Genomic DNA, 16,147 nt, shown 5'->3' with positions numbered 1-16,147 from the left:
TGTCGTAATATAGTAATAATGACCTAAAAGAAAAGAAAAGACAGAAAAATCCTCTAGGTTACATATAATTTCTTAAAAAGACTTTTTTTCTTGTTTTTACCATTTGAAATTTACATTTTGTGTGTGTGTGTATGTGTGTGTGAGAGAGAGAGAGACAGAGAGAGGGAGAGAGAGAGAGAGAGAGAGAGAGATTCAACCTATTTCTGTTTCTTCCCATTGGAAATCATTGTTACTACAGTGATTTCTGAATTGTTTCTGATTTGTGAACTGTTTGGACCGCAATGAATATATGTTCAAAAAAATTTGTTTTTTCAAACCGCAGGAAAGACGGCTTCACATGTATGTGGTTTATTGCCAGAACAAACCTAAGTCTGAGCACATCGTGTCAGAATACATTGAGACCTACTTTGAGGTAAGGGCATGTCAAGTGCAGACGCACACGCAAAAGCACATGCACACATGCTCTAGTGGAGTAGAGCTACAGGTCAAGCGCAAGGGAATGCATTGACCGAACAGACCCATCTGTGTAAATATCTCATTGCAGCTACTCTTTCTCTCTATCATTTGCAATTTATATGTGTCATAGTCACTCAGTGGACAGAAAGACCCTGACTGCACTATTAATTCTTGGAACAGACAAAACAAAGATATGCTTGATTGAAAACTTTTGCACTAAATTCATTCTTCTTTGTGCTGTGCCAAAACATTTAAAGGTTTGCTAGCCAACTTAGTTTGTAGATTAATTTTGCAGGGCTTTGTGGGATAATAGATCACATGGAGTGTTTGGCCATGTTCGAAATGGAAATCTAGTGTACCTCTTACGGTATGCTGTGCATTATACTTAATTCAGCACAGTATTTTTTGTAATGACACAGTATGCAACATGAATGATTGTTGTCATTGGATCTCATTACATTGCATGTGAAATTCAGTGAATGCTGTCGAGTTATCATTTTGAAAATAAAAACAGTTTTGCAATTTTAAATCCATTTTCTGAAAGATTTTTGAAATAGTCTTGATGAAAATATGTTAAAATAGCAGTTGATATTGAATCTGGCTCATTTGTCAAACTAGAAATGGAAATTTAAGTCAAGCACACTGTATACTGGGATCCTGCAGTGTGCACTGCAGATTTGGACAAATGTCATAATTAATCTATATATTCCATGCAAATAGAAAATTCTATGCACAGTATACATACTACATACTTCATATTGCGAAAATAGTATAAGTATGATAGTGTGAAATTCCAAACATAGCCCTTTTTCTATTTATCTACTGAATAAAGAAATAAGTCAGTCATGTCTGAGAATATTTGTTTGTGTGTGGGTGTAGGAGCTGAAACAGCAGCTGGGCCACAGGCTGCAGCTGAATGACCTGCTCATCAAACCCGTGCAGAGGATCATGAAATACCAGCTGCTGCTGAAGGTGAATCTGAGAGCAACGTAAAGTAATACACAAACACTAATACACTCTCATTCTTGTGCCCATGTGGATGATTCTATAGTAAGTGTCCAACCAATTCCAGATATTATAGACAAACATTGATATAATTTTTTTTTAGTTTAGGCAATATCAAAAACATGATGTCCGCAGCCACACTTTTGCAGTATATTGTCAATTTAGCCACATAACTTTAAAGGCGCAGTGCGTAATTTTTAAACGGAATTACGATCTTTTTGAGTGCGAGTTTGGGGTGGGACTATCTGTTTGGCAAAATGGGTGGAGAGTTTGGTAAATCTGTTTGGACACAGTGATTATTTTTGCAATTCCATTTGGTCACTGAAGAGGTTACAGTACAAGATGGTACATTTGACTGTTTTTTTTTTTAATACATCCAAAATTCTAAAGTTCAACACATCTGGTGACTTTGAGCATGCAAAATTATTTTAGACACCACAATGGGATTTAATGTCATGCTTGAGGGCTTCTGTTTTTAATAATAAGTCACAAAAAACAAATAAAACTATATTCAAAATGTTAAAACTTACCATCTACTCACTTACCTACAACAATGAAAACATGCAGCTTTGAAATAGTATGTATTCTTTGTATTGAGCCAAGTGGTCAGTGTGGGATGATTTGATCTTTTATTGGTCACACGTGTGAATTTACAGGTCAGAGTTCACCAAACTTGAACTTTGAGCATAATGAAAAGAGACATTTCTTTGCATGTCCTTGTGTCTCTGCCATTCAAATGGGAATGAATGAGCACAAAGTGTAGTGTGTTCACATCTTTAGCATTTAAAAAAAATTTAAATCTGAGGGTTGTATTTATATTCAGTGTTAAAATACTTTCTACTATCCCATCTTAATATGCACAGTCAACTGTGAATAATCCATTCATAGATTAAGTTTCTTGAAAACTTTAAACACTGTGTCTCTGTGGCACTATAAAAACTCATGTGTTTGTTTTGAGTGACCCGCTCAGATCCGCCCCAACAACATTACTCAACCAGTAGTGTGAGTGGGGGGTGGGACTTTCTGACCATTTGAACAACTGCAGGTGAGAGGCGTATTCAGAAAGCTATTTTGAAAACATTGTTTATTTTTGCAATTCCGTTCATTGAAGCTAGTGTCGCAGAAATTAAATACTTCAGCTTTAATGTAGATATTTAATATTTCCACGTGCTCGCTAACATTTCAGCAAAATGGTTAATTGGTCTTTTAGAAGATATTTTTGTATGCTGATGGCTTTCAGAACGGTCTGTGAGTTTTATGCACACATTAAGCTCTGAAGTTTATAGAGTACTGTTAAGATGCTGCCAAAAGAAGTACTTTTACTCAAATCAGAACAGTCTTTTAGACATTTTCTCAGCTGGTTTGTAACAGTTCACCAACCACGTAGAATCACTAACATACATTTCTTCTCATGTTCAAGGATTCACCAGCTTACTGAAAGGAATGTGTTTAATTAGTTTCTACCGGCAAACAGCCATTAATACAAATAAACCCTGATACAGAAATAGAACATTTTAGAGCTCATGCTGTGTGTCTCGTGACAGGATTTCCTGAAGTACTACACAAAGGCTGGGATGGACACTGAAGAGCTGGAGGTATAAATCATGTAACTCAGACACTGTAATTATATAGAAGTTCTATGTATTTCTCTAGACCAGAAATTCATGATACCACCAAGAAACATGGTGTGATTCTGTAATTTGTTTTCTTCATTTTGTGGCAATATAAGCAAGGGGTTGAGGTAATTTTCCACATATTGGGCTCTCCCTTTTTTAATATCTACATTTGTATATCTCTCTATCTTTTTCTCTGGAACAGAAAGCAGTGGAGGTGATGTGTTTTGTTCCTAAGCGCTGCAATGACATGATGAACGTGGGTCGGCTGCAAGGCTTTGAGGTATGGCGCCAGACATAGGCTTTGGTTTAAAGCTGTTGGTCTGTGGAAATACTATGAGCAGCTCTAAGCATCTCTCTCTCTCTCTCGCTCTCTCTCTCTCTCTCTCTCTCTCTCTCTCATCAGGGGAAGATCACAGCACAGGGAAAACTACTCCAGCAAGACACATTCACAGTAACAGAACAGGACAACAGCTTACTTTCTCGTGCTAAAGAGAGGCGGGTCTTTCTCTTTGAGCAGATTGTCATCTTCAGTGAACCAATAGACAGGAAAAAAGGGTTCTCCATACCTGGATATATATTTAAGAACAGTATTAAGGTGAGTTATTCCTTTAGTGGATGTTATTATCATATTGTCTATATCAGGGATTCTCAAATGGGTCCCAGGTCTATTCTGACAGGAAACATTATGCTAAATTCAATTTTAAAATAATTAAACAGCTAACCACATCATTATGCATAATTTGGAAAGCAAGATAAATAGGCTTATTAACTATTATTGCTTCCCATATATGAAGTTACTGTTTACAAACAAATGCTCGGCACTGGCAATTCCCTTATGTTTTTTAGCACCCCAGAGAAAAAACACTTTTAATGAGCACTTCGTAAAAACACTGTTTGTGGGGTTGAAACACCTCATTTCTGAAAGATTATTGGAGATTTGGGCCTTTTTTTACATTTCCATCAGAATCAGCGGATCATGACAATCTTTGTATTTGACATAAGGTATGATATTACACAGATCGCTGTCATTGTTGTAGTATCTGCTCTAATAAGACCCAGTTGCCCCACTAAAACTGTAAGTAGATTTTATATTTTCATGAAGGAATCCCACAAACTCTGATCGCAAACGGCTTTTTAAAATTACCAACATATAACCGTTGTGACCGATATGATGACCTAACGACGATCTTATATGAACAAGATAAACTTGGAAGATTTAACGGGACAAATGGGACCCTGTCTCATGACCACCGCTGTATGCACTGACTGTTCGTGAATGGCTTTAGAAGTGTGTTAAAAGTGTGAGGATGTGTATTCATCAAACTGTTATGTTAACAAAATCACACTGGCCCACTGTACCAAGTTAAAACTGGTTTTGTTGTTAGTTTAGAAAGAATGAACATATTTCACTATAAACCATAGTTCAGTCATGTCAACTCTCTGAAAGATTTAGCATGTTAATGTGGGTATGACATTGACATATTGTTAAGATATTGGTCTTTGTGGAATAGATCTGCTATGCTGCTGCAGAGCAAATACGGAGACTTGCTGCTACGAGAAAATACACAGATATGCTGTGTAAAGTTTATATATATATATATATATATATATATATATATATATATACTTATGTAGCTAATTATTGTCTTTGTTCCATTACTTTGGGAAGATCTTAAATTTAGAGGAAGTATTTAATTCACTGATTGGATTATCCAAAAATAGGCATAACAAGATGGTTATTTAATATATAAACCAATATTAATTGATTTAGAAAAAAATACTATACTGTGATATTGTTATCTTGCTAAAATTACTCATACTTTATGTAAGATTTTGGTCATATCACCCACCCCTTATGTCATATAATTTCACACCTTGTGTAATTTCCTTGACTCTTTATTTTTATGACTATTTTCCTCAGATTTTTCATAGCATAAAAGCTCCTCTAGAAGTCGCAACCCCATTTTAATGTTATTCTGAAGTGAGAAAAGCTTCTCACTACGGGCACGTGAGACAGGAATAATGCAGGCTGCTTTTGTCAGTGTATGGTATAAAACCCCTGGAGTCGTGTAATTAGGACACTGCTTCATCAGCGCTGTAATCATTGGGATGGTGTCATGCTGTGCATTGGTTGCATCCGCAAAGGGTTTGTTGATGCGTCATGTTAATATGTTTACTGGACATTGTGTCCGACAGTGTTTGAATTTGAATTCGACATTTTAACGGTCAAAAATGTTTAATTACCAGCTAATGGAAACCCTGGCATCTAGGACATGCTGCTGCACAAATAGGTATACATACAATCCCCACGTAGCAGATCTAGACAAGTGGAGCTGGGATGGAGGTGGGTTTCAGAGAAAAACCCTTACAGCACGCTGTAGTGAAACTGGCTTATCTGCAAAACTGTTTTAATGTTAGACAAAGACAGGGACACAAGTTGATTGGCTACCCAATAACATGTCAAAGGACCAACCAGCTTACACCATACAAGCCAACTGGCTTAACATGTCACATGAGAGTGAGCCGTCTGGTTAACAGATAACAACACATTCAAAGAACCTATCAGCTTGCGGCACATCGAGTTACATGGCTGAAATTCAGTCATATATTTCTTTATTCTAACTTTTTAAAACAATAAGAACATATAAAATTATAAAATGCTTAAAGGATTATTAAGACAGCAGCGCTGCCCAATTTCTATCAATACAAGCTGCTGCTGCAGACGAACCCAGAATGTGATCGCCTCTGCGGTGTAACGTCACAGTTATTTTATCTACAGCTTTTGATGTTGCTGTCAAAGGCTGAGCATCCAAATAAACTCTACGGTATTTTGACACAAATTTATCTGTCACTTAGTAGAAGCTAACCAAATTGGGTAGATTCCAACATGGACGGGTTGTGTAACATGCTTTAATCCTCAAAAGAAAACATAACCCAGACACTTTTGATGTTGTTTATGCATTAACAAAATTGCTGAGCCAATGCAGTTCATGTTAATAATTAATTTAATTAATAATTAATAATTTTGAGGGCATTTTTGTTTTTGTTAATTTTATTCATTTTTATACTTTATTGGGTTCACCACTTGATTTTGATGTTAAATATGTTTGTGTATGTTCATGTGACTACTCCTTTCAGATAAGTTGTCTGGCTGTGGAGGCATTTGTAGAGGGTGACCCCACTCGCTTTGCCCTGACGTCCCGTGCGGCTGATGGTAGTACAGTGCGATTTGTCCTGCAGTCCTTGTCCCAGGATATTTGCAAGGCCTGGGTCACTGATGTTGGCCAAATACTGGAGACCCAACGCAACTTCCTCAATGGTGAGAGTTCCAAAGGCCTCTGCACCCACATCCACAATCCCTTTGCCTTTATCTCTGCCCCCTGGCCTAAGGAGAGGGAGAGTTTGTAAGCCACTGCTAGAACTGCTCTAGTTAAAGGGCACATCAAACTGCTATCTGCTCTCAACAGTAGGGCCATAGCAGGAGGCTGCAGTTCAGTCCATCCATAGAAGATTTATTAATATTAGTGGATATCTAATGAAAATGCAACTGATATCTAAGCTCAAGACTTCTACAATTTACACATTTCCCTTGTTCATTCAGGACCTCAGTAATTTCAATAATATTTCAGGCAAAATTGTCATTAAAAAACAAATTTGTTTTGTTGTGTGGTTCAGCCCTGCAGTCGCCCATAGAGTATCAGAGGAAGGAGAGTAAAAGCAACAGTCTGGGTCGTAGCATGAAGCCTCCTCTGTCAGCAACGGCTGGCCTGAGGCCGCACTCCTCAGCATCTATCGACCGACACAAACTGCCCTGCCTTCGCTCCTGCAACACCTCATTGCCATCTATCTTCCTGCCCAGTCAGGCCCCCATTGATGCCCACTCACAGCCAGAGGTATGAGATTTCATTCATCTAATACATTGCCTGAGGTTTGCTCTACAAACATAACCTTAATGCCCCACAGCCCCACGGCATCTACTCTTCCTAACAGACCTGGGCAGAAAACCATTTGCCTCATGAATAGTGCATATGATTTGGATTTGTGCATCCTGGATGAATAATACAAATAATTTTCTTAAATATTATTTTTTTTCTTGTTATCCAGTAAAAGTATCTGTAACAATTTACAATAAGGTTCCATTTGTTAACATTTGTTAACAACATTAGTTAACAAGAACTAACAATGAACAGTTGTATTTTCATAAACAAACATTAACTAAGATTAATATGTACTGTAAAAAATATAATGTTAATTGTTTGTTCATGATACCTAATCCATTAACTAATATTACCAAATGGAACCTTATTGTAAAGTGTTCCAAAATATCTAAACATCCTTAAAGCTAAAGAATGTCTTATTCCTAGCTTAATATACAATGTACAAGTAAGACATTCATAGGTATTTTCTCAAAAACTGTAAACATTGTGTCACTCTGCTGCTATACAAATTCAGAAAGCTGGGTGTATTCAGAAAGCTGTTTTGGAAACATTGATTATTTTTGCAATTCCGATCGGTGAAATTATTTTGTTGCAGTGCAAATCATAGTAAATTGAAAATTGTTTCTCAAAGATGCCTGGATAGTGTGCTATTTTCCAGTGGATTTTCAAAGTGCATGCTATTTGGGATAATTTCACCTGCAACTCTTTGGCACTATAGAATATAATACGTTTGTCACAGTTCTCTTGACTTCCAAACTCAAGCAAAGTTGTAGTCATGGCCGGGTCAAAAAGGGTGCTGGTTGGGGGGGGACCAAGGGGGACCCTGGTTCTAGTGCACAGGAGAATTGTTATTCTAACAATCCATCATTCTCTGCTCTCACCTCAAGATGAAACAGATCACATGTGTTCACACAGAGATAATATTTAACTGTGGTCAAGCCTGTGCTGATCAAGAATGGGCTTGTTTTGTCAGTTATATTTAGGAATGCTCTGATCGATTGGCCAACGGTCCGTATCCGTCAATAATCACATCCTATGACTCGATTGGTGATCGGTAATTTGGCTGATCGCATAAACCGAACGCTCAAGTGTGGGGAATACTGACATAGTTTTTGTAAGATATCAATCTTGATTCAGCAGTTAAGAATGATGCAGTGGGAAAGGTATGGAAAAATGAAAAGTTTGTATACTGTACTGTTAATGTAGCGTTTAACGGGTGACAAGGCGTGAGTTGTAAAACGGTCCTTATTATCGCTAATTGTGGTAGATTCTCAGTCTCCGCCAGTCATAGGCATCAGTAATAACACGAGTTACAAGATGTGGTATAATTCAGACATCTTAATTAAAAATCTTCAGATTAACTGGCATTAAAAAAGTAGCACATGTATAGTCCAGAAACATGCACTCTTTCTCCACTTTCCTTTCTTCTCTTGCCCTCATGTGAGAGCGCATGTTCCATTAAAGTTCAAGCAGCAACAAGTGAAAAATCAACTATTAATACACTCATCCAACTAAATGAAAAGGCAGGGAAGGAATTAATAAATATAAGATTTATTTATACAATATTAAGATAACATAATATAATGTATTAAATATAATGCAAAATAATATAATATGAATAATATTTATTCATGTGGATAAATATTGAAGTGGAGTGGTGGATTTTTATCTATCTTAATATAAATAATATTTTGTTAGACTACTATTTTAAAAGTCTTATTAGAAATATATATATATATATATATATATATATATATATATATATATATATATATATATATATATATATATATATTTTTTTTTTTTTAATAAGCCTTTTAAAAAACAATTGTCAGCAAAAACTAGGCAAAGGGATATTAATGGGAAGAGGAAAACTCAATTAATGGTGACAGTGTGCAGAAAGCTTACATATAGCCAGTTATGACAGAGATACTGATAAAAGGTGAAATAATCAGGATCTGTGTCAGCCGATAAGGTGAAAAGAAGATCGGTGATCTTATCGGTTGTAAAAATCCTTATCGAGCATCCCTAATTATATTATATAGAGTTACACTCACTGAGCATGTAATTATCTAATCAGCCAATCATGTGGCAGCAGTGCAATGCATAAAATCATGCAGATTCTGTCAGGAGCTTTAGTTTATGTTTACATCAACCATCAGAATGGGGAAAAATGTGATCTCACTCATTTTGACAGTGACATGACTACACTTGTTGGTGCCAGACGGGCTGGTTTGAGTATTTCTGTAACTGCTGATCTCCTGGGATTTTCATGCACAACAGTCTCTAGAGTTTACTCTGAATGTGCCAAAAACAAAAACATCCAGTAAGCGACAGTTCTGCGGATGGAAACGCCTTGCTGATGAGAGAGGTCAACAGGGAATGGCCAGACTGGTTCAAGCTGACAGAAAGGCTATGGTAACTCAGATAACCATTCTGTACAATTGTAGTGAGCAGAATAGCATCTCAGAATGCACAACACGAACCTTGAGGTGGATGTGCTACAACAGCAGAAGACCATGTCGGGCACTTTATTAGGACCATAGTGTTCTTAATTTCATTGGTCACATCGCATCCCAAAGTCAGGACCAGCGTGTTTCTGCTATTTTAGCAGTAGGTCCCCCATGATTTAAAAAATAATAATAAAAGAAACAAAGAAAAAATATATATATTCTGTTCTACTTTTTTACTGAGTGAGAAAGCGCTCCAAACGACTCGTGAGTGAGCTGTTCAAATTAATCTTAAATTGATTCAGACCCTTATGCTTATGATTCATGGAAAGAGTGATTCATTTGCAAATAAGGCATCACCAGTTCTGATTCAAAGCAGCTGACAGAATTATGGAACACATACAACATAATATCTGAAATTGTCAGGGAAAGTTTTTCTAATGTCGGTATAGGCTAATCTCCCTCATTAGTCAAGGATTATTATTCAAATGTTACTGGGGCACAGCAGAAATTTGGAGTCTTGTGATGCTCCTGATTTAGGATTGTGTCCTTCCTTCATCACCAGAGAGTTTGTAATCTATGTGGTAAATAGATATAAATAACCTGAAGTATTTTGTAACCACTGTTTCTGTTTTACTCACAGTCAACACATGTCCAGCGCTACCCTGTGGACTCCAGACTGAATTCCCAGATAATGTCTCCAGCTCAAGTACAGCTGGCCTTCACTGAAGAGCCATCTTTCTCCCAGGCACCTCTGAACTGCCAGTCTGCAGTTGCCAATGGACTGTATTCTTCTAGCACTCAAGGAACACAGGTACTGCAAATATTAACACAAACACGCTCCTTGGATTTAATCGGTTCAGAGTTAGATCAGCGTTTGGTTTGGCATGTCTTTTTGCAAAATAAGTCATGTTATTCCCCCTGCTGGAGCATTATGGGCATGCAACATCTGATATACCAAGGCTAATATACAGGTACTTAATATGCATCAGAAATTCACTTTTTTTCTTTATTTATTTTTTTAAATAAAGGGGTAATATGTCCCACCTAGTGTTTATTCTCAGGTGTATTTTTACATTTATGAGGGCATATTTTTCTGCTATTTAAACTCCTATTTGTCTGCAAAATTAATAACTAGATAGGCCTAGAATAGAATATTATGAAATGTTAGATAATAGATCAAATAAATAAATAAATACACTAAAGATTTTTTTTTTGCCCCTAGCCCTTAATACAGTAGATTTAGACATTGTGTAGTTATGTATATTAAGACAGAAACAGCTTGTATTTGTACAATTTCTAATGGGCAATAATCATACAGTGGCTATGAGACATGATATACATGCAAAGACATAAATTCACACATTTAATCTATATATAGAATGACCTTATAGTCACTCAGTATTTTCCATATATGTATTGTAAAAAAAAAAAAATGTCTCGAAAGAAACCACACCTGTGAAATTCTGTAATTCTTTCAATTGGAAGACTATGGACAGACCCATGACTATGAGGGTTTTTTCTTTCAATGTGGTTTTTCCTTTTGCTATACAGTAGCCCATTAAGCCTACTCTGTCAGCAGTCTAGTCCTGAATGTGCTTTGATGACAGCTCAACAATAGTTGTGTGTGAAATCATTGTTTGTCTTCTTTACTCAGGCCTGGTGAGCTATGGCTTTTCAAAAACAGGAAAGAGATAGGTTGACATAAGGAAGGAACAGAACCCTAAAAAAAGCATGATTGTTCTTGCTGGCTCATGAATCAGACTGGTGCTTGATCTGAAAGATGTTTTGACTATGAATAGTAAATACTGTAAATATACCAGCCAATGAAAGATCTTGTCCCTGCTAAAAAATGCACAAGCCATTTCAGACTGGTAATATGGAATCTGCTGTTCCTGAATTATTACTATACTGCTGTATGCTTTCATTTTAATGTGTATTTTGATTGCATTTTTAAAGGTGGTGTAATATTTTCAATTTCAACTGCCTGATATGCAGAGACAAATATAAGTAAGCTATTTGTAGGTTGATTCCTCCTGTTCCTGACTAGTCTGACATCGGCACAAACATTTGTGTGATTTTGGGGCAGAAATATCTGTTTGTCCAATCTGTTTGTCGAAATTACAGTATACTGAAAAACAAGGATTTCTTACCTGGATGGGAAAAATAATAGGATTTTGATCAAGGTGAGAAACAAATAGAGGCCAGGTAATACCAAGGGTAGTAATCTAAGATTTTTAAGGTCTATAATAAGTGTGAAAAGCTGTCAGATCTATCTCTATCATATATCACAACTTTCTGCCAAGAATCAGATGCAAAAGTGGATTGCACCTGATTCTTGTCTATTCCCTTGCCAGCCTATTTCAGTCATGTCATAAGCCTGGCAACATATGCATTACACTTCATCCCCTGGGCTGCTTCCAGTAATTAAGTCTCTACAGCACTTTTTAGAAAAGAGGTAGGCTTGTGACAGTCCATAATTCTCTGCTCAGGGAATAGGTGAGAATTTCTTAGCTGTCATGCACCACAATACCTTTTTTAAACTATCAATAAAGGTATTACAAGAAATCGCTGGGGAAAATTTTTAAATAAAGACGTTAATTATGAGCTGTTTAGAGAAGGGATCTTTAAAGAGATAGTTCATCCAAAAATGAAAATTCTCTCATCATTTGCTCACCCTCATATCTTAGATGTGTATGACTTTCTTTCTTCTGCAGAACACAAACAAAGATTTTTAGAATATTATTTCAGCTCTGTATGTCCACACAATGCAAGTAAATGGTGACCAGAACTTTGAAGGAACAAAAAGCACATAAATGTTAGCATAAAAGCAATCCATACGACTCAAGTGGTTAAATCCCTGTCTTTAGAGGTGATATGATAGGTGTGGGTGAGAAACAATTCCTTTTTACTCTAAATCTCCACTTTCACTTTTACATACTGGAAGTGAAATTGGAGATTTATAGAATAAAAAGATTGAAAAATGTATCTGTTTCAGAGTCATGTGGATTACTTTTATACTGCCTTTGTGTGATTTTTGAAGCTTCAAAGATCTGGCCACCATTCACTTGTACTGAAATTAGGCTACCTACAAAGCTGAAATATTCTTCTAAAAATCTCTGTTTGTCTTCAGCAGAAGAAAGAAAGTCATACACATCTGGGATGGCATGTAAGTAAATGATGAGAGAATTTTCATTTTTGGGTGAACTATTCCTTTAACCTTTTTCCAATCATTTTGTAAACAAATGTGTTTGCATTTTAAACCTGGACTACAACAACATTAACATAATACCATACTAATGTATTTACATACTTTTTAATTATGCTTACATACAGTATATCAAATTTAGTGTTATAATTTAGTTTGTTTAGTCATAATATTTGTATTTTGATGAAAATGTCCTTCAAATTAAGTGATTATTTCATCATGAAAATTCAATAATTTTAGCCAGTTGTACTCATACATACTCTCATCTCTCTTTATTTATCATTGTGTCTTAGAGCTCAGGAGAGGTAGGTCACAGACCTTCACCAAGAGAGGGCTGTATGGCTGTTTCCAGTCCCTCGTCCACCCCACAGCGTTCCAGTAACTTGGCCCAACTTGATGAGGATGACCTGTGAACCCTGAATGAAACTGAGAGTAAAAAGAAATTAACCTTAATCTGATGTGTGCACCAGAGCATGCTACAGTCTGGACTTCATCACTAGTGGACTGTATTCACGTCTCTTATCTTGTGGTATTCTTCCTAAACCTGTGACGAATTACCTAGTGACTTTTTTTTGTTGCATTGTTTCCTTTTTGTTGTCTTTTTAATGAAGTTGTGTTTTGTGCAAAGGAAAATCAACCATTCCTAAAATGGGAGGCCACTGGAGCAGAAACCAGAATAAACTGTTGTTTGAGGATATGAGTATGCATTTAGGCAAGAGTGCATGTGTGTATGTTTTTTTTGGGTGTGTGTTTGTATGCTAAATGCTGATGGCTGCATCCTTGTAAACATGCTGAAAGTTTTCAATCAGAGATGTGCATTAAAATCAGAGAACATACTGTATTATATGAGGGCCCGCAAGGGGCCCGTGCTGGATTTTAAAGGTTTCGCACTATTGGTGCCTCTTTAAAAAAGTTCCCTTTCTATCTTCTGTCTATATCAAATTCTCTTGTGGGCTGCATCAACTTGTAGGAGCCAAGGGGAAACAGACTTTAAATGCAGCTAATTTGTATATACCGTATGTAGTTGAATGATATGTGCATGGAGACATGGAGGCTTGGCTTTCTCTTCCCTGATTGGGTGAGATACATACATGCAGTATGAGGACTTGCTCATGGGAAGGACAGACTGCCTGCTTGAAAGATGCACTGGACAGCAATTGTCATGGCAGAAAAAACATGCAAAATGAATGTTTTTTTTTGTTGTTGTTTTTTTAATCTGTGGTTAAATTACCCATTTTGGCTTTGGCTGCCCCCTCCCCTGTAATGCACAATGCCAGGCTTACTTTGTATGTCTATTGCTACAAAATGAGGTTTCCAAATACAGAACGTTGTTGTTAGAGATACAAAATATTGCTTAATGTAGGCTAAAGGTAAAATTTTATATCATAATGTGCCAAAGAGCAGGTGCCAGTACCCTTTACAGAAAATGAAGGATATATTAAACATGAAATGGAATTTAATTCAGTGTAGAACATAAGGAAGAGGAATCAGTTGTTATAATTCATGGGAAGACATTATTACACGAGACTGAGAGAAAAAAGTTAAAGATGTCAATTTTTTCCCCCCAATGTTTAAAAAAAAAAAAACTTTTTATTGTGTTTTTTTAAATGCAACCTTGCTTAGCCATTTGTTAATGACAAACAAAATCATTACTTTGAAAGATGAATTTTTTTTCCAAAAGAGGGCGCCAGTGGTCTTTTAGCATTACCTGTATAACGAATTGTTATTATTATTATTATTATTATTATTTTTTTTACAGATACATTTAAAACCACTTTTATTACTTCAAATTGCAACTCTGCACAAAAAGCTTGAATGCTTTACTGTTGGCATGTTTAAGATGCACTTGCATAAATATCCTGAAAATGATTGTAACAACCCTTTCTTGCCTTGACTTAATATTTTAAACTTTAAATTAAGAAGAAATCCAATCATTTGACATAGCCCTGTATAAACTAAAAGCTTTCCTGTACTGCCTTTCCACAGATGTGGATCTGAATCTTACAATGTTGCATGCTATTTTGAAGAACACCTCTAGATGATGAAGGAAATAAAAAGGAGAAAGAATTGGACATGATCTATGTGATGAAACCTACTGTTGTATTATATCAATTTAAACTGTGTCCTTTTGGAACACATTGGTGTTTTGGAATTGTATTCTCTGTAGTGTGTTGTGTGATATATATTACTCTCAAGTCACTCTCTGCTTGAGTTTAATTGAAAGCAATTGGGCTTGCTTGTCCAGTTGCCTATCACTGGAAAAAATGCCTTTAATCTTTAAGGTAAAATGTATTTATCTGCATTTAAGATATTTAGCATTTGAAAATACTCATTATTTTTTAGGTAAAACAGCTCAATTATATTGATTAAATCCTACAAAATCTTATCATGTTCATGACACTTAATTAAAATACACACGTGAAACTTCATGAAATATTTTCAGGTGAACACAGTTTTCAACATTAGTGCATAGTCTAGCTGTAACTGAACATGAAAGGTAATTTGATTGTTTCAATACCTTTTTTATGATAACATAGACTGTAGCCTATCGCCACCCCTTCAAACAAGCTCAGCTGAAAGTTACATTTACATTTTTTAAGCAAAATGTTATACTAAAATGTTTTTGTTTTTTTAATTAATAAAAATAGCACATTTTGTTGATGTGCCATATACTAAGGGCATCTTTTTATTTCAGTGTATGATCAAACTCATTCTACCTGGATGGATAAAATCTTGCAGATATAAATTGATTTGGTATAGAAACTTTTGATAAAATCAATCAATTGTTTGGTTAACAATATGCAATAGTTTCAAAAGTTTGGTAAACAATATACGATAGGTTCAAAGTTCTGACTCAAAATTGAAATTCTGGGATTTTAAATATAATTTAATCCTTGGAATTAACAGTTTCAGCTTTAGAATTCTGAAGAAATTTTAAAGAAAAAGCAATGTAAAATGAATAAGAAAGATTTCACTTGGTCACTAATCAAAAAAGCAAATCTGTGACATTGACCATGTTAAGTCCTTTGAACAAAAGTTCACATTTCCTTGCTTCCATTGAACCCCACAAGATGATCTGTAGCAAACACTATGAAATTGGATTAAACTTTTCACTAAAATGTATTATGCTGATCATTTAATTTGTAATGGCATTGTCTAATTGAATAAGAAAAATGCTAAATAGAAGCATTGTCATTGGTGGAATTTTGGGGAACTTTTGAACCCCTCTGTACTTGAATAGAAAATTGGTAACACTTTACAATAACACTTTACCATTTGTTAACATTAGTTAACATCATTAGTTAACATGAACTATTAGTGAACAGTCATTTTACAGCATATACACAAAGGTGTATTAGATAACAGAAGTTAATGCACTATGAACTAACATAAACTAAAAATTAACAAATGCATTTTATTAACATTAACTAAGATTAATAAATGCTGTAAAAAAATATATTGTACATTGTTTGT

The 16,147-nt window shown here is 35.6% G+C and overlaps 1 protein-coding gene across 1 annotated transcript in view; it reads left to right on the top strand.

Moving 5' to 3' along the window:
• The window catches only part of LOC127619038 (rho guanine nucleotide exchange factor 25-like), a 138,836-nt gene extending 123,502 nt beyond the window's left edge, over positions 1-15,334 (top strand). Inside the window, exons 10-18 of the mRNA XM_052091760.1 lie at positions 323-412; positions 1,336-1,428; positions 3,006-3,056; positions 3,280-3,357; positions 3,481-3,672; positions 6,216-6,396; positions 6,753-6,970; positions 10,109-10,279; positions 12,967-15,334. Of these exons, the coding sequence (XP_051947720.1) occupies positions 323-412; positions 1,336-1,428; positions 3,006-3,056; positions 3,280-3,357; positions 3,481-3,672; positions 6,216-6,396; positions 6,753-6,970; positions 10,109-10,279; positions 12,967-13,086 (1,194 nt within the window). The 3' untranslated portion in view covers positions 13,087-15,334. The remainder of the gene's footprint in view (positions 1-322; positions 413-1,335; positions 1,429-3,005; positions 3,057-3,279; positions 3,358-3,480; positions 3,673-6,215; positions 6,397-6,752; positions 6,971-10,108; positions 10,280-12,966) is intronic.
• The last annotated feature ends 813 nt before the right edge of the window (positions 15,335-16,147 follow it).

This window comes from Xyrauchen texanus, chromosome 25 (genome assembly GCF_025860055.1).
Source record: "Xyrauchen texanus isolate HMW12.3.18 chromosome 25, RBS_HiC_50CHRs, whole genome shotgun sequence".
NCBI lineage: Eukaryota > Metazoa > Chordata > Actinopteri > Cypriniformes > Catostomidae > Xyrauchen > Xyrauchen texanus.
This window is presented reverse-complemented; position numbering and strand designations above follow the sequence as displayed.